The following is a 26,025-nucleotide window of genomic DNA, read 5'->3' as shown; positions in this document are numbered from 1 at the left end:
CCACAATGTCTGAAACAAAGTAGATTCTCAGTAACAGGCACTAATTCTGATTCTTATATTTACTTGGGGCCCTTCAAAAGTTAGTCAAATTAGTAGTAAGAGGAGAAGGGCATTCAAACTCTTCTTTCAACACCTTTAACTTTTCCCTCCATTTCTCCCTGAACTACTTAGGATTATCTTGACCATCTTTCTCTCCTCCACCTCTCTTTTTCCTATAACCTTAGAATGGCAAAGAATAGAGGGGAGGGGGTGTCAAGGAGGCATCCTAGGTCTACTTCATCAACTTGTCACCTGACTTTGAGAAGTAGGAAAACTTTACAAAAGTACATTTATCTAAAAGATTAAAATCTGCATATTTAAGAACTTTTAAAATTTGACAAGTTTTAAGAAGGACGTAGAACAGTAACCCATCAGTGTATGTGTGTGTGTATATGTGTGTGTGTGTGTGTGTGTGTATGTATATGTGTGTGTGTGTATGTATATGTGTGTGTGTGTGTGTGTGTGTGTGTATATATATATATATATATATGTGTCTCCACAATATTATGAACATCATCATTAAGAATTTACCCCAGGGGCACCCGGGTGGCTCAGTTGGTTAAGCGTCTGACTTTGGCTCAGGTCATGATCTCACAGTTCGTGGGTTCAATCTCCACACCAGGCTTTGCACTAACAGCACAGAGCCTGCTTCGAATCCTCTGTCTCCCTCTCTCTCTGCCCCTCCCCAGTTCTCTCACTCTCTCAAAAAATAAACAGTAAAAAAAAAAAAAATTGGAGAAGATATTTGCAAATGACATACCAGGTAAAGGGTTAGTATCCAAAATCTATAAAAAACTTTTCAAACTCAACACACAAAACACAAAAAATCCAGTGAATGGGCAAAAGACATGAATAGACACTTTTCCAAAGAAGACATCCAGATGGCCAACCGACACATGAAAAAATGCTCAACATCACCCATCATCAGAGAAATACAAATCAAAACCACAATGAGATACCACCTTACACCTGTCAGAATGGCTAACATTAACAACTCAGGCAACAACAGATGTTGGCGATGATGCGGAGAAAGAGGATTTCTTTTGCACTGCTGGTGGGAATACAAACTGGTGCAACTCTGGAAAACAGTCTGGAGGTTCCTCAGAAAGTTAAAAATACAACCGCTCTATGACCCAGCAAGTGCACTACTAGGTATTTATCCAAGGGATACAGGTGTGCTATTTCAAAGGGGCACATGCACCCCCAAGGTTTATAACAGCACTATTGACAATAGCCAAAGTATGCAAAGAGCCCAAATACCCATTGATAGATGAATGGATAAAGAAGATGTGGTATATATACACAATAGAGTATTACTTGGCAATCAAAAAGAATGAAATCTTGCCATTTGCAACTATGTGGATGAACTAAAGGGTATTATGCTAAGCAAAATTAGTCAGAAAAGGACAAATATCATAGGACTTTACTCATGTGGAATTTAAGATATAAAACAGATGAACATAAGAGAAGGGAAGCAAAAATAACATAAAAACAGGGAGGGGGACAAAACGTAAGAGACTCTTAAATATAGAGAACAGACTGAGGGTTGCTGGAGGGGGTGTGGGTGGGGGGATGGGCTAAATGAGCAAGGGGCATTAAGGAGGACACTTGGTTGGGATGAGCACTGGGTGTTATATGTAGGTGATGAATCGCTGGATTCTACTCCTGAAATCATTGTTGCACTATATGCTAACTAACTTGGATGTAAATTAAAAAATTAAAAAATTTAAAATAAATAAATATTTAAAAAATTGTCCAACTTAAAAAAAAAGAATTTACCCCAACAACATAGGTACACACAGAGTTTCTTTTTTTTTTTATTATTATTTAAAAAAAAATTTTTTTTTTTCAACGTTTATTTATTTTTGGGACAGAGAGAGACGGAGCATGAACGGGGAAGGGGCAGAGAGAGAGGGAGACACAGAATCGGAAACAGGCTCCAGGCTCTGAGCCATCAGCCCAGAGCCTGACGCGGGGCTCGAACTCCCGGACCGCGAGATGGTGACCTGGCTGAAGTCGGACGCTTAACCGACTGCGCCACCCAGGCGCCCCAGAAACACACAGAGTTTCTTAACAAACAAAAACCCATGTGGCAAGAAAGCTGCATGGTGCTTGGAAACAGGAGTAATTTTATAATCATTTCAGTAAGCTCCAATGGAAGCCTAAAGACATTACACTGTCTTATGAATTTTCACTTCATAAAACTAATCCAACCGATCGAACTGAATACTAAAACCATTACTTGAGACATCTGCCCCTGGGGGTACAGAGCAGCACTTCAGAGTTAAGGCCAGTTTTCATAGCCATGTCTGCGTCGCAGCCTTATCAGGGGACTTTGTTCTGTCACAGCAAACTGTACTTTAAAAAATAAAAATCCAAAAGTGAAAAAATTACATGTGAGAACTGTTACTGTCAGGAGAAAATTACTATGAATGGGATGAATGGAAATGACAGACTTTTTCACTTACATAGTGATTTCAAAATAGAATTCTTTTGATATTTTCCTTCCAGGAAGTAGCAGCACCAAAGGTACTGTTTTCATTCTGTTATGACAATTTCTTTCTGGGTAGCACAGCTGTTTTTCTTAGTTTATTTTTTTGCAATGCAATTATTCCTTTCCAACTTTATTATTATTGTTCTTTCATTTCATGTTGAAGTAGCCTAGGCAGCTGCAATTTTCATCCCACTTAACTGTCAAAGCGTTAGGTAAGACGCAGCTTGACCGAGCTCAGGATTTGGAAGTAGTGTGTAAGTTGAGTTTGCTTTTAACTCTCATAAAAGGGAGTCCTAAAATATTTTTTGCAGAGCAGAGGAACAAGTATGTCTCCATTTTGTTAGACTTCATCATTTTATAAGCAACAAACACTGCATGGAATACAGGTACTGGGAAGGACTTTTGATCATCATTGCACCCCCACCTGTTTAGGGTTCTTTCTACAGATGTTTTGCCAAATTACTGCCAGTTGAGGTATAGTATCGCCACTGAGCATGTATGTTGGCAAATGAGTTTGATCCAGAATGTTTTCAAAGACCTACGAGATATCATTGTCTGCTTCCTAAAATGAACAAAGATATACATATAATTCAAAGTATAATTACTATTACCTCAAGCATTCTAGAAAAACTCAAACCAAGACCTAAAACAAAAATACGAAATATATTCAACAAGCCACAAAAGACTCTTAACAACACAGATCAAACTATGGGTTGATGGAGGGAGGTGGGTGGGAGAGGAGCTAGATGAGTGATGGGTACCAAGGAGGGCACTTGTGATGAGCACTGGGTGTTGTATGTAAGTGATGAATCACTGAATTCTATTCCTGAAACCAATATTGCACTGTATGTTAACTAAAATTTAAATTTAAAAAAATGGTTCTCTAAATAAATAAATGAATGCCATACCTGCAACTAAAAGGGAAAAAAAATACATATTCAATAGGAAGGAAACAAAGTTATCAATGCTTGTAACATCATTACCTGAGCTGCAGTTGGACACTTAACCAGCTGAGCCACCCAGGCACCCCTTGGTAGCCATTTAAAAGTCACATTTAGGGGTACCTGGGTAGCTCAGCTGGTTAAGCATCCCACTCTTGGTTTCGACTCAGGTCATGATCTCATGGTTTGTGGGTTTGAGCCCCAAGTCGGGCTCAGAGTCTGCTTGGGATTCTCTCTCTCTCTCTCTCTCTCTCTCTCTCTCTCTCTCTCCCTCTCTCCCTCTCTCCCTCTCTCCCTCTCTCCCTCTCTCTCTGCTCCCCACTGTTCACTCGCGTGCTCGCTCTCTCTCTCTCTCTCTCTCAAAATAAATAAATAAAACTTAAAAGTCATATTTAACATCAAGAGAAACTGCTCAAGACATGGTTCAGTTCCCCAAAAGGTTAAACACAGATTACCACATGACTCAGCAATTCTACTTCTAGGTATAATCCCAAGAGAAATGAAAACACATACCCACATAAAAATGTGTACGTAAATGTTCAAAGTAGCATTATCCATAATAGTCAAAAAGTGGAAACAACACAAATGTCCATTAACTGATGAGTGGATAAATATAATGTGGTATATACATATGATCAGGATAAATAAATTTCAGCAATAAAAATAAGTGAAGTACAGATATATGCTACGACATGGATGAATCTGGAAAACATGCTACGTGAAAGAAGCCAGACACAAAAGGCCACATACTGAATGAGTCCATTTATATGAAATGTCCCAAATAAGCAAATCTATAAAAACAGAAAACAGGAGTGCCTGGGTGGCTCAGTAAGTTAAGGCTCAGGTCATGATCTCATGGCTCACGAGTTTGAGCACCACATGGGGTTTTGTGCTGACAGCTCAGAGCCTGGAGCCTGCTTCCGATTCTGTGTCTCCCTCTCTCTCTGCCCCTACCCCGCTCACACTCTGCCTGTCTCTCTCTCTCTCAAAAATAAACATTAAAAAATTAAAACAACAACAACAAACAGAAAGCAGACTAGTGGTTGCCAAAACCTGAGGGTAAAATGGGGAGTGGAGAGTGACTGTTTAACAGATACTGGGCTTCCTTATGGGGTCATGGGGTGATGAAATGTTCTGGAATTAGACAGTGGTGATGGTTGTACTACACGACGCATATGCTAAAACCACTGAATTGTATATTTTTAAATGATAAATTTTATATTATGTGAATTGCATATAAACTTTAAAAAATTATCATCAGTAAAAACTCAGAGCAGTTGCTCACAACTGCAGAGACTTTCTACTTTCTTTTTCTTTTATGCTTAAGTGTAGCTTGAAAATGTCAAATCACTGTGCCTCATCTATAAAATAGGTTTATAATAGTACCATTCTAAGAGGGTTTGAAGAAGGTTAAGAGAATTAATATGTATAAAGCACTCAGAACACTGCCTGACACAATAGCTCTCAATAACTGTTAGCAATTAATGGTAGTATTATAGTTAGAGCCTAACCACAGTGTGAAAAAATTACAATTCTTATTTATCTCCTAATTATTGTCTAAAAGACACTTCACTGGAGAGATTTATTTGCCTAAAATCAAGAAAGAAAAAGTACAAGATGAATTTTTATGTGCCTTGTGCTGGTCTAGCATTTAATTTTAAAATACAGTAAACATGTTGATCTATGATTAGAATGAGATGCCAAAGAGTTTGAGGTATTAAGCCTGCTCTACCTGCCATGAGGATGAGAGTGTTCTAGACACCAAAAACCACATAGCTCTTGGGAGATACGCTAGAAGGTCAGCATGAGAGAAGGAAGCTTGGAGAAGCTAGAAGGGAAATTGGGTAATTTTCTAGTTCCCTCTGAGTTATTAGTAGATATTCATAGAGCCACTTCACAGCAATGCTTCAAACACTGTGAAATTCTAGACTAGCAAACTTGCCCATATTGAAATAGAAGTTAAACACATTCTGAAGCCAGACAATGGTCATGGGTTCCTTTAGATTAAAAACAGCGCTGTTTCTTTCCTTTAAATTAATTTTTAGAGTTCACAGTAACTGCTTTATCTGACTATAAGGCAAAATATCGAAATGTTACAAGTCTTGAGGGAAGAAGGAGGAGCTGGCAAAATCTGTTTAAGAGGATGAAAAAAAACCCCAGCTTTACATACTTCTCACATTTATGCAGTGCCACAGAGGTCAGACAGCTGATAAAGCAGAGAGATACAATTACAACCAAGAGTAAGCACTATAAATATAGAGCCTGAAGCCACAAATGAAAGGGCACATTCTACGTGAGTCAAAAGTAAAAGAGACTATTAGATTAGTATTAATCTTTTTCAGTCACAGGGGAACATAAAGAATAGCACATTAACAAATCTTAAGCGTCTACCACATTCAATGAGCATTTTATATAAGGTTATCAACTATAGGTTGTTTAGTCTAAAAAAAACCTTAACACAAACTGTCCATCTAAAACTTCCAATAAAACCTTCCTATCTGCAATAGTCAAAAACAGGATTTGAAATAAAGGATTCTCTAGAGATAAGGAAACCACTGCTATGAATACGGGAATGCTATTGAAGAGGCATTATTATTACGATTACTCATAGTCCTACCTGTATCTGTTCTTTTCATTCCCATCCTGAATCGTATCTGCTTGCCATGAAGGACCTCAGAAAGGTGTTCAGCAGTCCAGTGTTGTGCTGGCCAATCAACAGCCATGTTACAGAAGATTGCAGGTTGTTGTAAAGACATTATAATTTCTTTTGCTTTCTCTGGTGTAAAAGGTTTGATATGTTCACCTAGGGAGAAAAATAAATAGAGCGACAGGGAGATAACTATAAAGTTATTTCATATAATACAAAGAAATAATAGCTAATATCATTTCTATTATGGTAAATCTTTCTATGTAATTATACATTTTACACTTCATTTATTACAATTTACATAAATATTTGACCTCAAAAACCATAATTCTTATTTTTCTCATATTAAATTTTGAACATTGGAAAATATGTACAATTTTCAATGTCAAAAATGTTTTTAAAAAAGGCTTTTCAATTACATTTAAACTTTAAAACGCCATCATTTTTTGAAAACGGTATGAGACACTGATGGGAACTATGCTGGATCAACTAGGGGTGCTGGAGCCAGCAAGAATTCTACTTGCCTTACCATGTGTTTACCCGAAAAGACTACTGAATCAGTCAACGGGGTGAGGGGGATTATTTTCATTTCAAGATTTAAAAAGACAGGGGCACCTGGGTGGCTCAGTCGGTTAAGCATCTGACTCTTGATCTCGGCTCAGGTCATGATCTCAAGGTTCATGAGTTCAGGCTCTGCACTGATGGCATGGAGCCTGCTTGGGATTCTGTCTCTCCTCTCTGCCCCCCACCTGCTTGTGTTCTCTCTCTCAAAATAAATAAATCAGCTTAAACATTTTTTTTTTAAACGTAAAAGATGTACTGGGATGGGTATCAGTGTTAGTCCTTGACTTCAACTGCATCTATAAACAGTATAAGGGATATGTACAAACGAATACTGTAACTTACTGAGTACTTCAATAAATTTCACAGAATCATAGACTATTAATCCTGGAGAGGATGGTAATGATAAGTATTTGTTAAATAAAAGAACAAGAAAGTTTCTCCTTAAAGACATCTTAAGATGAAAGTTGTATGGGAAAGTTAAAAAGTGCTTCGTACTCTGATTCTTTATATATAAAATCATAAGCATATATTTGATTCTCTAGAACAATCAGCTAAACCCTGTAATTCATTGCCTATTCTGTACTTATACGTAATTCAAAAAATTAAGGAAAGCTCATAAATAATCCAAATTCTCACAGCATCCAACTTTCTTCTAAACTTTCTCATAAAAGGAAGAGGGATGGGGAAGGAGCTATCAAGGAAATTGATTCATACTTGTCTGAATGTAAGGCTTGTTTTTAAAGAAAATAGAAATTTAAGTCAATTTGGTCTCTCTTCTCAGACAAGGACAAACACTCAGAATCTTTCCCTACACTTGATGAAAGTAAGCAAGACATCTGAGGACAGTCTGTCACTGTCTACACACTGAGGGCTCCCAAGTGAGGAGATGAGTGTGGACGCTCAGAGGGAAAGGCAGGTAGAAGAGCTGGGGGTTGTGTGGGGGCTGCATGGAGGGAGGAGGAGACAGGGAATCCTTAGGTCTCAAAGTAATGAAGCTCAAGCTTATCTTTAAGTGCTGAAGAGCCTATAAGGGAAACAGAATGTAACCAGGAATAAAATTTTCTGTATTTCCTTGAGATTCTTGTTTTGCACTTTTGACATGTTTGATAAATTCACAGTAGCGGTCTTGACCCATACTAGCCTATAAATATGTCAGTACAAGGTTACTGAGATCATGACACACCAAATCTTCCTGGACTTAGGAGTGCCTGGATTCCATGTACATGAAAATGGACAGGTTGTATTTTTTATTGTACATTTTTTAAGTTTTGCTAGACTATGAGAAGCTCCAATGCATTCATGATAATACTCCATTGTCTGTGGCATATAAATTAGTGCTATCCTTCGGCATACAACTGGAAAAATGAAGCAGAAGTCTCAAATAACCACCCATTGACCTAGTAACTCATGTTATAGGAATTTGCTTTTAACAAAATAATCATCAGCTATGTGCATATTCATATATATATGTACACACATACACATAAAATATCTATTACCATAATATAAAAACTGAAAATATAAATAGCCGAATGTCTAAAAGGAGAAAAATATTTACTGAATATTACTAAATATTATGTAAATTTCTCCCATGGTACATTATATCCATTAAACAATAAAAGTAAGGGCTATGTAGAAATGTGTGGAGACGTAAAGGCTGGACTGGACTGAGCTGATGTACTAGCCAAGTAAGACGTGTATAGTAAGGCCCTGAACAACACAGGGTGGCAGTAAGGAAGGCAGAGATGGTAGAGATGAAGAAATTCTAACCGAATAATATCAAAGACTATTACAACTAAAGAATGTGGGATGGGAGGCAGATGCAGCTATAAGGGAGACAAAGGTTTCCAGATTCTGACTTGACATAAAAAAAAAAAGTTAGGAGCAACAGCTCATTCTAGTGGGAAGATGAAGAGTTTGCTTTTGAACATCATCATCATCATAACAATACCATATATTTACTCATACGATGCTTTACTATTTGCCATGTACTTTTATATACACTAAAACTGCTCATCTGATCCTCTTAGAAGCCTATAAAACACTGGCAGAGAAGGCATTTTATGTCCATTATCCAAAGGAAGACTAGAAAGCTCAGATGTCAAAGGTCAGCACACCAGTGATGAACTGGAACCACGGGTCACATTGCTTGATCCCAAGTCCCGTGCTCTTTCCACTGCACAAGACTGCTTCTAGAGAATTAAAACCGTGGGACCCACACTGGCACTACAAACTCAGGAGAGAGAGTATATATAATCTGAAAAGAGAGAAAAGTTAAGGAAACCTTTAGGACGATGAATGGATAATAAATCCATACATGCTGTTGGGGAGAGAGGAATGTTTTGGTTTGTGCGCATGTGGGCAGGGGGTAGTGGAGTAATAGCTGTAGTAGAGACTGCTAGTTGCCTACCTTATCCAATACCCACTCTCTTCTTCCTTACTAACAGAACTTTGAGCAATGGGTGTGGCTGAAAAATTACAATTCCTAGACTCCTTTGCAGACAGGAGTGGCCAGAGATGTATCTGGACGTTGTTGAGTCAGTGTTTTTGTCCTTTGCCTTCTCTTCTATATTTTGCCTGAAAAACAGACATGTTTAGCTCCTTTGAGAGATAAAAGAGAGGCCCAGGGAGTGCCTGGCTGGCTCAGTTGGTAGAGCATGTGACTTCTGATCTCAGGCACATGAGTTCAAACCCCATGTTGGGCATAAAGATTACTTGACATTTTTAATTTTAAAAAAAATTTTAAAGGCCCATTAAATTGCAAACCTCAGCTGAAAGAATACAAAAAATGTCCATCTCTGTGCCACTGAACTAATACCAGCAAAATTCTACCTCCTGAATCCTTTCACATATAAAAATGAACTCTTATAGTCAAGACTGCTAATAGTTCATAACTGGTTTAACACCTTGCCTTCTGAGGCTATTGTTTTCAAGGACGACCCTATTCTCTCTATAAAATACTCTGTGACTTCCACTGAATGAATCATGGCTGGTCTGACCCTATAATAGCATTATTTCATTTCTACAGTTGTGAAATATTCTAGCTTTGAACACTTTGCTTTTAGAACTTTAAAGGGCAGAGAAAAAGAGAAGCACCAGACCTTTTGGGGTAGGGATTTATTTATTCTGCTTATTTTAATCAGAGCCAATGGATCTGGCTTTGAACATTCCCAAAAGAGTTCTCCTATTTGGGTAAGATATATCTTGCCACCCTTCCACAAATAAATACAAGGTCATTAGTAACACATGAGTAGTGTTCTGACAGAACAGTTTCAAAGAAATATTTTTTCATTAAATAAAAAATATTTAATGATCTGACCTAAAAATCCCACACATCCCAGAAGTTATTTAATAGGAGACCCCTAAAAAGTAAAATTTGCTGAGAAAGCATCTAGCCCAGTGACTGAAATATATTAAATGCTCAAACATTTGCTAAATGAATAAAAAGTGCTATAAAGCGTGTGCAGAACAGAGCAGTAGGATGCTCACTTTAACAAGAAATTAGCATATTTACAGAATCTCAAGCCTACCAATGAAATAAAACAATCAGCTGCTTGTGAGATAAAAGTAATTTGGCTTCTGATAGTTTAATCAACAATGAACTGGGCCATTAAATTAACAAATTTAAGTGTTACAATTTCCTTTAAAGAAGAATGCAATCTACATTGTATTAATTAAATAGCCTAGGGATGCGATCAGTTACTCCAAGGCAGGAATACATGCAAAGAGCTATAAAAATTCTGAAGCAACTTTGACAGCCTTTAAAGGATAAATGTATCTAGGTCTAAACTTGCAACATGAAGCAATTTCTAATGAGATGACTTAGAAACTAGGTGTTGCACAAGAGTCTTTTCTCCTTCTAAACATAGTATGTTGATCAGACAATTGATTACAGCTTTGGTTTCAACTAACTCTTTGGAGATAGTGAAACATGATCAAAAAGCAAATTGCCTTTTTCTCAGCAATTTTTCTTTAATTAATGCAAACTACAAAATAATTTCTCTGAATTTGTTAGCAATCTGCCTTCAGTTGATTAATACATGGCTTGGCTTTATATCTGAGATTTAGAATCAAGATGAGAATAAGGAAAATTTACCAAGTGTCCGGAATTCGCTCCTACTACTGATAGAATGCAACAAAGACACAGATCCTGAAACTGAAATTAACTCATCTCTCATGTCAGGTATAATTTTAATAGAAATGTTAATAACCATAAATTTTCAATTAAATTTTATTACATTTTATTAAAATCTTTAAAAACTTTCAGAAGTTAACAGAAGAGTAAATCAGAAACTGGGTCCTGGCATGGTGAGCTAAATTATTCTAAACATATACATGTAAGCCTATGATAGTTTCTTCAATCTGACAACTACTATATATACATACAAGGTATTTTAAAGCTTCTGAATGGTAGATATTAGGGTAAAAAATAATGAACGTTATTTATGAAAACATTCACGGAATTATGCAAGTACCTCTTAACAAAATTACTATATTTGTACTAAAGACCAAGTGGTAAAACTTACAACAAAGGTAATTTTTTATTTTATAGCCACTATTTTAAAACATCAGTACAGGGGCACCTGGGTGGCTCAGTTGGTTAAACGTCCGACTTTGGCTCAGGTCATGATCTCATGGTTCGTGAGGTTGAGCTCCAAGTCAGGCTCTGAGAGCTCAGAGTCTGGAGCCTGCTTCAGATTCTACGTCTCCCTCTCTCTCTGCCCCTCCCCTGCTCGTTCTCTCTCTCTCAAAAATGAATAAGCATTAAAAAAAATTTTTTTTTAATGTCAACACAGGGGTGGCATCTGGGTGGCTCAGTTGGTTAAGCATCCGACTCTTGATTTCAGCTCAGGTCATGATCTCAGTTTAGTTCATGGGTTCAATCCCCAAGTAGGGCTCTGTGCTGACAGCCTGCTTGGGATATTCTCTCTCTCTCTCTCTCTCTCTCTCTCTCTCTCTCTGCCCCTCCCCACTTGGACGCTTGCCCTCTTACTCTCTCAAATAAACTTAAAAAAAAAAATGTCAATACAGGACACCTGGGTGGCTCAGTCAGTTAAGCATCTGACTCTTGATTGCAGCTCAGGTCTTGATCTCAGGGTTGTAAATTCAAGCCCCATATCGGTCTCCATGCTGGGCATGGAGCCTACTTAAGGGGAAAAAAAAGGCAATACAAATGAAGAAAATTCTATTGCAAGTTAATAAAATGCTTAATTAAAATGGCAACTAGTCATAAACCGTTTGAATTTCAAGGTCTAGCAGGTGGTGCCACTGAAGAAACCATAAATAGAAGTATTGAGGCTGTTATGGCATAATCTTTCCAATACCACTGTTTGGTATAGTAGCAAACACCCAAGCGATTTCAGCCTGGGAACAAGAGACAGTTACATGCTGGATACCTCCCATCCTTTTCTTCCCATCCTCTTCCACTTGTGACTCTTGCCCAGCAAAGCCAGAAAATCCATTTAGGGCCAGAAAATGGCTCATAAATAAGACTTACAAGTTCAAAAGTTATACTGGTCCAAAACTTAAAGGAAAAGCAAATCTATATTTTAAGTGCAGTTGATACTAGAAAGAATAGCGTCTCAAAGACTAAAGTTCTTTAAAATCCTCCAAAATTATCTTCAAAATTTCTACCAAAATATTTCCATCTAGCTCTTCTGATTCCGCTAAGTAAATTTTCCATATTTCCAAATAAAATGGCTATTTATCTAACTATTCATAAAAATATTCAACAGCAGAGTCTTAAAAAGATATTTGCACATCCATATTCATAGCAACACTATTCATAACAGCCCAAAGGTGGAAGCAAACCAAACATCCATCACACAGTGGAATATCATTCAGCCTTAAAAAGGAAGGAAATCCTGTCACATGCTACAACATGCATAAGCCTGAAGACACCACACTAAGTAAAAGCCAATCACAAAAAGACATCTATTGCATTATTCTACCTACATGAGGTACCTAAAATGGTCAAATTCATAGGTACAAAGTAGAATGGCAGTTACCAGGGACTGAGGGGAGGGAGAAAAGAGGAAACTCTGGGTACAGAGTTTCAGATTTGCAAGATGAAGAAAGTTCTAGAGATCGGTTTCACAACAGTGTGAATATACTTAACTCTACTGAGTTGTACTCTTTCTTAAAAATTGTTAAGATGATAAATTTCATGTTATTTGTTTTTAACCAACAGTACAGTTTAAAAATTCAACAATATAGTTTATCTGATATTTGTCCTTATTGAATATAAAGTATTTTAGCTACATACGAATTATATATATGCTCTAGCATGGAAACTCTTTTACTTTTTAAGACTATAGAAGCTTCTGCTTTTCTTTAAGCTCCCCTGCCCCCTTTCCCCATTTTCTCTTTTAAAAATGAGAAAAAAAATGACAGAGAGAGTATGGCATCTCCAACTGAGGAAGAGTAAATCCAGTCATGTAAAAGTGTCAGTTCTATAAGAACTCAAGTCCCTGCAACTCTGGAATAAGATACTTCCTTGGGAATGTCAACCTTAAAACTGCCCATTATTTTACCAGCAAAATGAGCTTATTTGGGAATAGCGGAGGAATTACAATTCAGGACCAGCAAATTGACTTTAGGAGGAAATTGGGAAGGGTTATTTTGAACAAAAGTTCACTGGAGAAGGATAAGAGTTGGAGGTTGTGGTGGTTTCTCATTGGCTGCAAGTGGTGGTTAGTGCACTGTTGCTGGGACTGGGAGAGATCTTCCTTCTTTTAAAAGCAGGAGATAAATTCCTCTGTGAAAAGTGTCCTCCCTTATCAAGATAATTCTTATCTACCTTCTTCCTGCTGGTGATAACAGCTGCAAATGTGCAAGAGAGGTCTCCCTTAAGGGCTTCCCAACTCCATTTAAAATGTTTTCTTTACTCATTTCAGGAAGGACTGGAAGAAGAGTTACTAAGAGTACATTCTTCTTTTCATCACGGCATAAACCTGGCTACAATTAAAACAAGAGCCCAAGAGAAAGAAACAAAATAACCTCAGTCTGAAAGGCAGAATCAGATTCAAAGAATGACAATTTTTAATTTTACTGAAAAGCTTCAAACAATGCATGATTCTGTAACATCTCACACTCAGTATTTAAATTAATTCTTAACATTAAGTCGTTTCTTGTTTATTTATGTTTTAAGAATTTATTTTAGAGTAGTTTTAGGTTTACAATGAAATTGAGAAGAAGGTACAGATATCCCACATATCCTCTTCCTGTCACATATGCAGAGGCTCCCTCATTATCAACATCATTTGCCAGAATGGTACATGTGTTTGTCTCTTTTTTACCAGGATAAACCTAAATTGACACATCATAATCACCCAAAGTCCATAGTTTCTCTTAGGGTTCAGTCTAAGTGTCATATATTCTACAGGTTTGGACCAAAATATAATGACCATCATTATAATATCAATATAATCAATATAATATCCATAATTATAATATCATACAAAGTATTTTCATTGCCCTAAGAATCCCATGTTCTGCATATTCATCTAATGTTTGTTTTTTTTCCTTTTTAAGAGGAAACAAATAATCTTTACTAAATAATAAAATATTATTAATTTTAAGTATAATAGCAGTAACATAGTTCTTCATTTTGCATTTTAAGGTCCCCTTTATTTTCAAATAGGATTCCAACATATTTGATTATCAATATGATCATGTTTTGCCTTTAGTAATTTTCAAGCTGTTACTTAAAAAATATATATATCACATCCTTGTAGGCAAGACAGTTACTTTTATATCCCTAGAGCTTAGCACAATGTTTGGCATAAACTGATGCTAAATAATGTCTTCTGAATTCACATCTCATTTTTAGTAATCTATATCAAATATTAAAACTAACCACTTGCTTTCTCCTGCATAATGAGCTACTGAACATAATCAGAAACAGTCTCAAAACAAATGATCAGTTCCACAAGTTCATGCTCACCTCCACTGGGTTCCTTTTCTGCTCCCAACACATTAGTTATCCCTAGTTGATTCCTAATCACCCTTATCCCTACAGCAACCATTCTAAAGCTTCTTCGCTTTCAAATCCCCAGTACCTTTCTCCACTTCCTCACTCTTAGTGGTGCTTTGCTCTATTATTCTTAGAAAACTGAAACTCATGATTTCCCTCTTCTTCACTTCAACATTTCTGGTTCACCCTGCTCTTGTTTGGTTTCAAAGGACACAAACTGCATTCTCTGCTACCATTCTACTCTAGTAGAACCAGTCTGTCTCCTCACCTTCCTCCCCACCCTCTGCCCCTACATGCCTCAGGCCTTTCTCCACTCACTTCCACTACCAGCCTCACCTGCCAGACATGGCCTCTTCCATTCATTTCTATATTCAAACTATACCAAACTTTCATATTAGTCTAGGAAGGACAGACCAATCCAATTTGCATTTCTTTCTTCTCTCAGCCCCAAAGCACTTAAGATGTGTAACACTTACTTCCCAACTAATTGCTTCCTGCCTTATGGATATTCTTATACTACAATTCTATCTGCATCTTCCCCCTCCCCCCAAACTATATTTACAAGTCATTTTAAGGCAAGGGCTGTCTTCTACCCTACTGTATTAAACAGTCTTCTGTTTATCGTATACAGACAAATATTTTCTGATAAGGGGGTAGTAATAAGTTTGCTCAAAAATTAACTTTCCTTTTTTTCATACACTTATTTTATTAAAAATTTTTAAACATAATTTATTGTCAAATTGGTTTCCACACAACAGCCAGTGCTCATCCCAACAAGTGCCCTCCTTAATGCCCATCACCCACTTTCCCCTCTCCTCCACCCCCCATCAACCCTTAGTTTGTTCTCAGTATTTAAGAGTCTCTTATTGTTTGCTTCCTTCCCTCTCTGTAACTTTTTTTTTCTCCTTCCCCTCCCCCAATGGTCTTCTGTTAAGTTTCTCAAGATCCACATATAAGTGCAAACATATGGTATCTGTCTTTCTCTGTCTTAGTTTACTTAGCATAATACCCTCCAGTTCCATCCATGTTGTTGCAAATGGCCAGATTTCATTCTTTCTCACTGCCAAGTAGTATTCCATTGTATATATAAACTACATCTTCTTCATCCATTCATCAGTTGATGGACATTTAGGCTCTTTCCATAATTTGGCTATTGTTGAAAGTGCTGCTTTAAACATTAGGGTACAAGTGCCCCTATGTATCAGCACTTCTGTATCCCTTCGGTAAATTCCTAGCAGTGCTATTGCTGGGTCATAGGGTAGGTCTATTTTTAATTTTTTGAGGAAACTTCACACTGTTTTCCAGAGCGGCTGCACCAGTTTGCATTCCCACCAACAATGCAAGAAGGTTCCCATTCCTCCACATCCTTGCCAGCATCTACAGTCTCCTGATTTGTTTGCTTTAGCCACTCTGACTGGCATGAGGTGGTATCTCAGTGTGGGTTTGATTTGTATTTTCCTGATGAGGAGTGATGATGAGCATCTTTTCATGTGCCTGTTGGCCATCTGGATGTCTTCTTTAGAAAGTATCTATTCATGTCTTCTGCCCATTTCTTCACTGGATTATTTGTTTTTAGGGTATGGAGTTTGGTGACTTCTTTATAGATTTTGGATACTAACCCTTTGTCCGATATGTCATTTGCAAGTATCTTTTCCCATTCCGTTGGTTGCCTTTTAGTTTTGTTGATTGTTTCCTTTGCAGTGCAGAAGTTTTATCTTGATGAGGTCCCAATAGTTCATTTTTGCTTTTAATTCCCTTGCCTTTGGAGATGTATCAAGTAAGAAACTGCTGTGGCTGAGGTCAAAGAAGTTTTTTCCTGCTTTCTCCTCCAGGGTTTTGATGGTTTCCTGTCTCACATTCAGGTCCTTCATTCATTTTGAGTTTATTTTTGTGTATGGTGTAAAAAGTGGTCTAGTTTCATTCTTCTGCATGTTGCTGTCCAGTTCTCCCAGCACCATTTGTTAAAGAGACTTTTTTCCATTGGATACTCTTTCCTACTTTGCCAAAGATTAGTTGGCCATGCATTTACGGGTCCAATTCTGGGTTCTCTATTCCATTCCATTGGTCTATGTGTCTGTTTTTGTGCCAATACCATACTGTCTTGATGATTACAGTTTTGTAGTAGAGGCTAAAGTCTGGGATTGTGATGTCTCCTGCTTTGGTCTTCTTCAAAATTACTTTGGCCATTTGGGGCCTTTTGTGGTTCCATATGAATTTTAGGATTGCTTGTTCTAGCTTTGAGAAGAATGCTGGTGCAATTTTGATTGGGATTGCATTGAATGTGTAGATAGCTTTGGGTAGTATTGACATTTTGACAATATTTATTCTTCCAATCCATGAGCACGGAATGTTTTTCCATTTCTTTATATCTTCTTCAATTTCCTTTATAAGCTTTCTATAGTTTTCAGCATACAGATCTTTTGCATCTTTGGTTAGGTTTACCCTAGGTATTTTATGGTTCTTGGTGCAATTGTGAATGGGATCAGTTTATTTCTCTTTCTGTTGCTTCATTATTGGTGTATAAAAATGCAGCCGATTTCTGTACATTGATTTCGTACTCCGCGACTTAGCTGAATTCATGTATCAGTTCTAACAGACCACTGTTCTTTAACATAGTGTTGGAAGTCCATCAGCAATCAGACAACAAAATGAAATAAAAGCATCAAAATTGGCAAAGATGAAGTCAAACTTTCACTTTTCGCAGATAACATGATACTCTACATGGAAAACCTGACAGACCCCACCAAAAATTAACTTTCCTGTGACTCCCACAATATTCATCATTATATAGAACACAATGACCCTTTCACGTGCATGTATTTAATGTATGTATTTTTTTACCCTTTGTTCACATAACCCTTATGAAATTTAAAGCAAAGCCTTCTCTCCCAGTAGGACTTTGCTATTTAACTTACTTTGGGTTTTTGGGGTTTTTTTTTTTGTTTTTTTTTTTTCAACGTTTATTTATTTTTGGGACAGAGAGAGACAGAGCATGAACGGGGGAGGGGCAGAGAGAGAGGGAGACACAGAATCGGAAACAGGCTCCAGGCTCTGAGCCATCAGCCCAGAGCCTGACGCAGGGCTCGAACTCACGGACCGCGAGATCGTGACCTGGCTGAAGTCGGACGCTTAACCAACTGCGCCACCCAGGCGCCCCACTTTGGGTTTTTTAAATGTTTATTTATTTTGAGACAGAGAGAGAGAGAGAGAGAGAGAGTGCCTGCGGGCACGTGAGTGGGCGCGAGTGGGAGAGAACAGAGAGATGGCAAGAGAATCCCAAGCAGGCTCTGCACTGTCACCAACCCTGAAATCTCACCAATCATGAGATCATGACCAGAGCCAAAATCAAGAGTCTGATGATTAACTGACTGAGCCATCCAGGCACCCTTATTTAACTAACTTTGTCATGGCAATAAACAGTCACCCCAAAGTGGAGTTTCTAGGGAGGATGACAGTTTAAAATGGGGTTGGAAGTTCCACAGATAGGATTCTGAGAATCTAATACAAAAATATGAAGTCACCTGCAAAATGAGTGTGCATGCTGCTTTTCTCAAGGGAGCAGATCCATATTTTCATTAGATTTTTTTTTACTTCCTTAGGACTTCAAGATTAAAAATCACAAGTTTCCTTACCACAATGAGATATCAGCTCACACCTGTCAGAATACCTAAAATCAACAACTCACAAAACAACAGATATTGGCGAGGATGTGGAGAAAGGGGAACATTTTTGCACTGATGGTGAGAATGCAAACTGGTGTAGCTACTCTGGAAAACAGTATGGAGGTTCCTCAAAAAGTTAATACAATGCTCTATGACCCAGCAATAACTAGTTATTATTATTATTTTGGTAATTTAAAATTTTTAATAACTACATTAAAAAATAAGAAACAGGTGAAACTAAATTTAATACTTTTTGTTCATCCCAATATATCCAAATTATTAACATTTCAACATGTAATCAATATTAAAACACTATCAATATTTTAATATTATTAACAGTTTATAACCCATTTTTAAACTAAGTCTTCAAATACATGTATTTGACACAAGACATCTTAACTGAGACTAGCCACACTTCAAGTGTTCAGGAGCCACATGTTAATTAGTTGCTACTGTTTTAGTCAGCACAGTTTTATACCATTGTTGGAAATTATTCTAAAGAAGCTCTATTTCAGTGAGTAGTTCACTTCTGCATCTCTTTATTTGATTGCCTCTGTTATCAACAAAACATTTTTATTATTATCATTCATGGCATTATTTAATTATCAGCAAGAAACTGTTAAATCTACCTAGATTAGATTACTCATGAGGTTCGTTATCAGAGCTTTGATTAATACGGCACTGTTAGTTATTTATCCAAAGGATACAAAAATGCTGATTCGAAGGGGAACATGCACCCTGATGTTTATAGCAGTGCTATCAACAATAGCCACGTTATGGGAAGAGCCCAAATGTCCATCAATTGACAATCAGATAAAGAAGATGTGGTATATATAATGGAATAGTACTTAGTGATCAAAATGAATGAAATTTTGCCATTTGCAACAATGTGGATGGAACTAGAGTGAATTATGCCATGCTAAGTGAAATAAGGAAATCCGAGAAGATAAATCTATGATTTCATCCATATGTGGAATTTAAGAAACAAGACAGGTGAACATAGAGGAAGGGAAGGAAAAATAAGATAAAAACAGAGAGGGAGGCAAACCATAAGAGACAAATACAGAGAACAAACTGAGGGCTGATGGAGGGAAGGTGTGTGGTAGGGGGATGGGCTAAATGGGGGATGGGCATTAAGGAGGGCACTTGTTGGGATGAGCACTGGGTGTTACATGTAAGTGATGAATCACTAAATTTTACTCCTGAAACCAATACTACACTGTATGTTAACTAACTTGAATTCAATTAAAAGAAAAAAAAAAACTATACTGTAATTAAAACTAAAAAGTAAGAAAACAATAGGATAAAATAAAATAAAATAATATCAATGTTGATAAACAAAAAAGAATCACAAGCTTCCTTAAAACATTAAATACGAAGGGGTGCCTGGGTGGCTCAGTCAGTTAAGCGTCTGACTTTGGCTCAGGTCATGATCTTGCAGTTTGTGAGTTCAAGCCCCAAGTTGGCCTCTGTGCTGACAGCTCAGAGCCTGGAGCCTGCTTCGGATTCCATGTGTCTCTCTTTCTGCCTCTTCCCTGCTCACACTGTCTCTCTCTCTCTCTCTCTCAAAAATAAATAAACATTAAAAAAAAAACAGTAAATGTGGAGTTATCTTAGGACCTAGCAATTCCGATTTTAGATATATACCCAAGAAAACTGAAGAGATGTTAATACAAAAACATGTATATTAATGTTCATAGTATAATTATTCATAGTTCATCATATAATTATTCATAGTAGCCAAAAAGGGCAAACAACCCAAATGCCATCAACTGATAAATGGATAAACAAAATGTGGTATTACCATACCATGGAATAGCACTCAGCCATAAAAAAATGAAGTATTGATCTGTGCTACAGTACAGATGAAGCTTGAAAATATTATGCAATGTGAAAGAACCCAGACACTAAAAGCCCCACACTGCATGATTCCATTTACACGGAACATCCAGAGTAGGCACATATACACAGAGACAGAGAGTAGACTAATGACTGCCAGGGGCTGGGGAGAGGGTCTGACTGAGGGTGACTACTGATGGATACCAGGGTTCTTGGTGTGATGAAAATGCTCTGGAATTATGGTAGTAATGGCTGCACAACTTTGTGAACATACTAAAAATCACTGAATTGTATACTTTAAAAGGGTGAATTTATGGTAAGTGAATACTATATCTAAAAAAGCCTCCTCTTACCTAGCTGCATGCGTGATATCTTTTGCATCATCTCTCCTTACCTAAACTCTATGCCATGTACACATTGCTCCCAATCACCTCCTTTTCTTCAGGTTCCTAATTTGCATAGTTTCTCAGGCTGAAAAATTCCAGAGATCTAATTTCTTGTCTCTTGGTTTCAACACCCATCAGTCACCAATGCCAGGCCTTTTTATTAATAATAAAACATACCACTCTTGAACATGTAATTCCTGCCAGACACTATGCTAGATGATCCACAATTATCTTTAATTTTTTACAATAATCATGCATTTTACAGAGGACAAAACTGAGGCTTAGAAGTAAGTACCTGTCCTTTAGTCTCTCTCCCTCCCATCTGTCCTCCACCCTTCAGGCAGAGTGATCCTCCTAAAACCAAATCGGATCAAGTTACTCCCTTAACTAAAGCTCTTTAAAAGCCTCCTACTTGGGGCGCCTGGGTGGCTTGGTCAGTTAAGCATCCGACTTCGGCTCGGGTCATGATCTCGCGGTCCGTGAGTTCAAGCCCCGCGTCGGGCTCTGTGCTGACAGCTCAGAGCCTGGAGCCTGTTTCAGATTCTGTGTCTCCCTCTCTTTCTGCCCCTCCCCTGTTCATGCTCTGTCTCTCTCTGTCTCAAAAATAAATAAACGTTTAAAAAAATTAAAAAAAAAAAAAGCCTCCTACTGTCATAAAGTCCAGACTCCTTAACTTGGTACGAGGTGCCCTCCACAATCCCTCTTCTCTCACCACTTCTAATACCAGCTTCTTTCAGTTCCTGGACCATGCCATGCTCTTTCTCCTCCTGCCTCTGGACTTGGCAGGGTTCCCTTACTCATTCACACAACAAACATGTATGAATGGCCCACTATGTGTCTGGCATTGTACTTGCTGCTTGGGCATATGTGATGAATAAAACAGATGTAGGTCCTGCCTTCAAGGTACTTAAGGTCAAGTGGAGGAAATAATACTAAACAAGTAATTACAGGTTGTAATAAGTGAATGATGGAAGCAGGATGCTGTATCACAGAACATCTAGGGTTAGAAATCAGGGGAAAACTACAATGATTGTTTTAGATAGGTTGGTCTGGTAAGAACTCAGGTGGTGACACACTCTGAAACCTGAAGATTAAGAAGCCAATTATGTGAAAAGTAGACAACAGGAGGGGGCAGTGAGTGCCAACAGATACTCCTGGAGACATCAGCAGAGCCCAGACCAAGGACTTTTGTAGGCCGTGGTTAAGAGTTTGGATTTTATTGTAAGTGCACTGGAATTCATTTAAGAATTTTATGTAAGGGAGTATCACTTTTTTTTTTTTTGCTGAGTGGAGAAGGGATTGGAAGGGCAGAAGATAAAAAACAGGGTCACATGGCCTGAAGATATAGGAGGGTATAGGTGAGAAATGATTTGGACAAGGGTCTGAGAGTAAAGGAGGAAAAAAGTAGACAAAATAGACACAGAACTGACCTGATGGCAAAGTCATCCACTGAAAGTTATGAAGAAAGGATATTGGGGAATTGTCACTAGAGGAAGTAAGGTTACCACAGAAACAGAATCAGAGGATCTCAGGCCCATGCTGACTGAATATTCAAGAAGTTGATCATTTTCATTTTATAGTGTCATCAATTTGCCCAGGACTTTTTCCAGCAAAATTGAGCCATATAAGTGCAGGTGCTAAGAAAACAAAAGGTTGGGTTCATCCGGAGTATGGGTTTTACCAGAGGAATAAAAGTCAGGGAGGGGCAACAGAACAGTACATCTTCAAGGAAGAGATCATGATAAAACAGAACATGCATTCTGAACTGGAGAAGGGGGTACAGATGGACAGAAAATGGAAGGATCAATGGATGGGGAGGTATAGATGAAGTTCAAGAATTGTATATTTGGGGTACAGAAGGGAGTTTATAAAGATAAGAGACTGCTCACACTAGGAGGAAGTTATAATTGTTTCTTCTGCAAAATTAGTCATTTTCCTCCCTAGGCAAAACATGACTATTTAATCTCCAACCACACCCATCCTGTGTTTTCTGGCTCCCTGTCTTCCCACAATTCCCCAGCACTACCACCTGAGTTTGTCATGATCTCATCCAATCTTAAAGGCCCACCTGCAACTACTCCTTCCTTGAAGCATTTCCACACTGAAACCTCTCCTCCCGGGAACAGCTCTCACCCAATGTGTACTGCTGGTAGTATGCGTGTTATCAGATATTAGTCAATCTTTTCCTTCCTAAGCCCCTTTACTCAATTGGAAAAAAGGCATTATTATAAACAGTCAAAAGTCTCTAGATCCAGTGAGCACCAGGCACAGAGCAAATCACTCAGTACAGCTAACACAGACTTCAGGCACATGGGCCACCCAGCTTCACTGGTTATCTAAGGCAGGATTCCACTGAAGTTGAGCAAAAGCTCATAATCTCTGTTCATAAAAGTCCCAGATACTTCCATTTACCTCAAGAGTAAATTTTTATACAAATTTAATTTCATATAAATTTATACAAATTTAATTTTAATCCATTCAAACCACCCTTGTGGGTAAATCAGCACTGGTAGGATGTGGGGATTCAGGACCTGTAAGATGACTGCAAGTCTTCATGTCCCAACTTGAGAAAAGCCACGTTCGCTAAAGATAATAATTTTCCTCACAGTTTAATGCAGGGCCAGAGAGACCTGAAATAAGAGCTAAATCAAACGGCCACATGAGAGGCAGCAAGAGTCAGTTGGCACGGGGTTGTACTCTTGGTCTGACTTCAGCGTGGCGCCTACCTTCCACCTCTCCAGCTCCAGCTGCAGGGGCCGTGTCAGCGGTCGCCCGCGGGCCTGCTGCCATGGCTAGCTTCGCCCCAACCCCAAACCGGAGCGGAGTGGAGTGGGTTCTAAGGAGGGCCAAGACCCAGGTTCTGGGGTCGCACGACGGGAAGGAGTCGCCGTAGCAGCTGCAGGACTCTTCCCGGAAGCACCCCTCACGCAGCAGTCACGTGACGTGCGCTGGGCGGGGCCACGCAGGTTTGTTTTGATTCCCTTGTTGTTGAAGTGTCAGCACGTGGTCTGTCTGTAGCGCTTTTTACCTTCCCCAGATCTTAACCTTCTTTCATTGTAGTCTTTTCTGGCTTAGTTTCTGCTCCTCTGTTTTTAGTCTGGTCCTTCTTATCTGCCTTGGCGCTTTCCTCCACCCAAAGTATTGGAGGTTTGGGGGATGGTTTGCGTTTTGTGGGGCTCCGGGCCGTGGAATGTGGCTCTGCCTCCGCATACTCTGTAGCCGCGCTCACTAGCTTTGGGCACGAGGAGAGGTCACGCTTCTCTTCCACCTCTCTTGCCCTTGTGGCAGCAACTTGACTCCATCTGGTTTTTGTGGCTGCTGGGGAATACGAACCTCAGGCAAATATCCTTTAATTGTGTTCTCCGTGACTCATTCCCGACCCACACAAGACAAATCGCTTGACCTAGGGTTTCAAGGCTACTAACCGACAGCTGTCAGGCTTCTGGATTTGTATAATGAAATAAACAATCTGCTGCTTGATCAAGACATCAACAATCCCCACCCTTCTCACTTTTCCACTGGTCAAAATTGTAATAACTGGAGATGGATCTAAGTGATTAGGAGCAGAAACCTAGTCTTAATCAACCTATCTTTATTGCTAGCCTGTTATTGACAAGCAGAGGGTTGAACGATATGTGTCTTTTTTTATACATATGAATGGAATTCCCTAATTTATAATCTCAGTGAGTAAAACAAAAAGCTGATAAAACTAGGCAGTACTTTACGTAAAAAAAATAAACGAAAAGTTAGGTTCATGCGTTAAATCTTATCCTATATCCCCTTTCATTTCTGAAGTTAGAAATCCAACAAAAATAATAATAAACCCAATATAGAAGCAAGCATTAGCGTAAGTGATCAGAAGTCTCAGAGTTGTTTATTGAGCACGTGATGTAAACTTCGGCACTTCCTCCAGCAATCCCAGGTTCCTTGCCCAACCTCCTCTTAAGCTTCTCTGGGAGTTTCCTCTTTCCCGGGCTCAGCCACGCCCCTCCCGCCTTTTCAGTTCTGCTTGTCCTCCCTCGGGGAAGCAGTCTCCACTCTCTCTCCCGCCTCTCCAGCACCCGGTGGGGGCGGGGGGCTGCCCCAGTCCGGTACCCCAGCCTCCTCTTAGCCAGGCTCACCTGCCCCGCCTTCCAGCCCCAGGCCGGCTGGCGCGGCGCAGGCGCACCAGGCGTGGACCGGAGGCCGAGGGCTACCACAGCAGCTTCGGCCTCCACCTCCTCCTACCGCATCCGCGCGGGGCTGGTCGGCAGCCACCGGGGCCGCGCTGGGCAGGGGCTCCGCGGGCCGCGTGTTGTCATGGGCGCGGGCTGGAGCACCGAGGAGGAGCGGCAGCCACTGCTAGGGCCCGGACTCGGGCCTGCGCCGGGGACTGTCTGGAGAAGCCGGGAGGCGGCGGCGGCGGCGGCGTCCGGGGTACCCGCGGCGGTCCCGGGTCCCGGACGGGTCTACGGGCGCCGCTGGCTGGTGCTGCTGCTCTTCTCGCTGCTGGGGTTCGCGCAGGGCCTGGTCTGGAACACCTGGGGCCCCATCCAGAACTCGGCGCGCCAGGCCTACGGCTTCTCCAGCTGGGACATCGCGCTGCTCGTGCTGTGGGGGCCCATTGGCTTCCTGCCCTGCTTCGCGTTCATGTGGCTCCTGGACAAGAGAGGTGAGGGGGTCCGGGCTGCGTCAGACCGGTGTTGTCGCTTCTGGGGGAGCCGGAGCCCGCCAGCCGCCGCCCTCGGCTTCGTCTTAGGGGTTATGTGAGGTGACCGAGTGTTGCTGGTATCCCATTCCTGTCTAGGAACCCTCCGTCCCCAAAGCGACAAATGTGGCAAGGCTCCTTTGCCTTCTGTATTTATGTTTACATGAAGGCCCATTATGCAACAGCAGAGACTAAGAGATCTCTAAATGTTCAGGCTTTTGCACAGTGTGGACGTCAGAGCATCCTCGTGCACGTGCTATGTATGTTTTTTACACCTAACAAAAATGACTGATGCTTTGACTTCAAAGGGATTGGGAGGTGTTGTGGGTGATAGGTCAGAAAATAGACCGATGATGCCCAGATATAAGGAAGTATTGAGTTGGCTTTGCATACTAAATGACACCCGCCCAAGGCTGTTGGAAAACTCCTGTCCGATGCTTTGATTTCTCTAAAATGGTGAAAGGCAGTTATAAAGTGTGTGTTTGTGACTAGGGTGTTGTTTCAGTTGAGATTTATGACTCTCAGATAAAGCGTGGCAGGTGAAGGAAGACTCTCTGAGGAATACTCCGAACAGACATCTCACTTTACCACTTGCCACGTGATTCTGTGAGGAGAAAAAAGAGGTCATAGGACTGAATTATATACTACACAGGTGTGGGTAACTGATTCTTGATCAATGTGATGTAACTGATGGAAAAGGAGGACAGTTTTAGGCATATAAGTATAGTTGCCAAAGCAAGAGAAATAGCTTGGTATGTACGCTCTATGTTTAGTTTGAGCATTAATTTTAA

The 26,025-nt window shown here is 39.5% G+C and overlaps 2 protein-coding genes and 1 non-coding gene across 5 annotated transcripts in view; 2 read left to right on the top strand and 1 right to left on the bottom strand.

Annotated features, from left to right (window-relative positions):
- HSPBAP1 (HSPB1 associated protein 1) overlaps positions 1-23,467 on the bottom strand; it is a 59,801-nt gene extending 36,334 nt beyond the window's left edge. Inside the window, exons 1-2 of one of the 3 annotated variants that reach the window (XM_047098881.1) lie at positions 23,274-23,467; positions 6,092-6,277 (exon numbers count right to left, since the gene is read on the bottom strand). In XM_047098881.1, the coding sequence (XP_046954837.1) occupies positions 6,092-6,277; positions 23,274-23,337 (250 nt within the window). In that variant the 5' untranslated portion in view covers positions 23,338-23,467. The remainder of the gene's footprint in view (positions 1-6,091; positions 6,278-23,273) is intronic. The other 2 variants (XM_047098879.1, XM_047098880.1) reach the window with 2 other exon arrangements.
- Positions 9,318-9,390, top strand: TRNAR-UCU (transfer RNA arginine (anticodon UCU)). Its single transcript has one exon. It is a non-coding gene; the product is annotated as a tRNA-Arg (tRNA).
- A 1,063-nt stretch (positions 23,468-24,530) lies between the features above and the next one.
- The window catches only part of SLC49A4 (solute carrier family 49 member 4), an 81,986-nt gene continuing 80,491 nt past the window's right edge, over positions 24,531-26,025 (top strand). The window contains exon 1 of the mRNA XM_047098826.1: positions 24,531-25,198. Coding sequence (XP_046954782.1) covers positions 24,847-25,198 — 352 coding nt within the window. The 5' untranslated portion in view covers positions 24,531-24,846. The remainder of the gene's footprint in view (positions 25,199-26,025) is intronic.

Source organism: Lynx rufus, unplaced genomic scaffold, assembly GCF_022079265.1.
Source record: "Lynx rufus isolate CCGP_SWC_20201006 ecotype Redwood Valley unplaced genomic scaffold, mLynRuf1.p SCAF_5, whole genome shotgun sequence".
Taxonomy (NCBI): Eukaryota; Metazoa; Chordata; class Mammalia; order Carnivora; family Felidae; genus Lynx; species Lynx rufus.
This window is presented reverse-complemented; position numbering and strand designations above follow the sequence as displayed.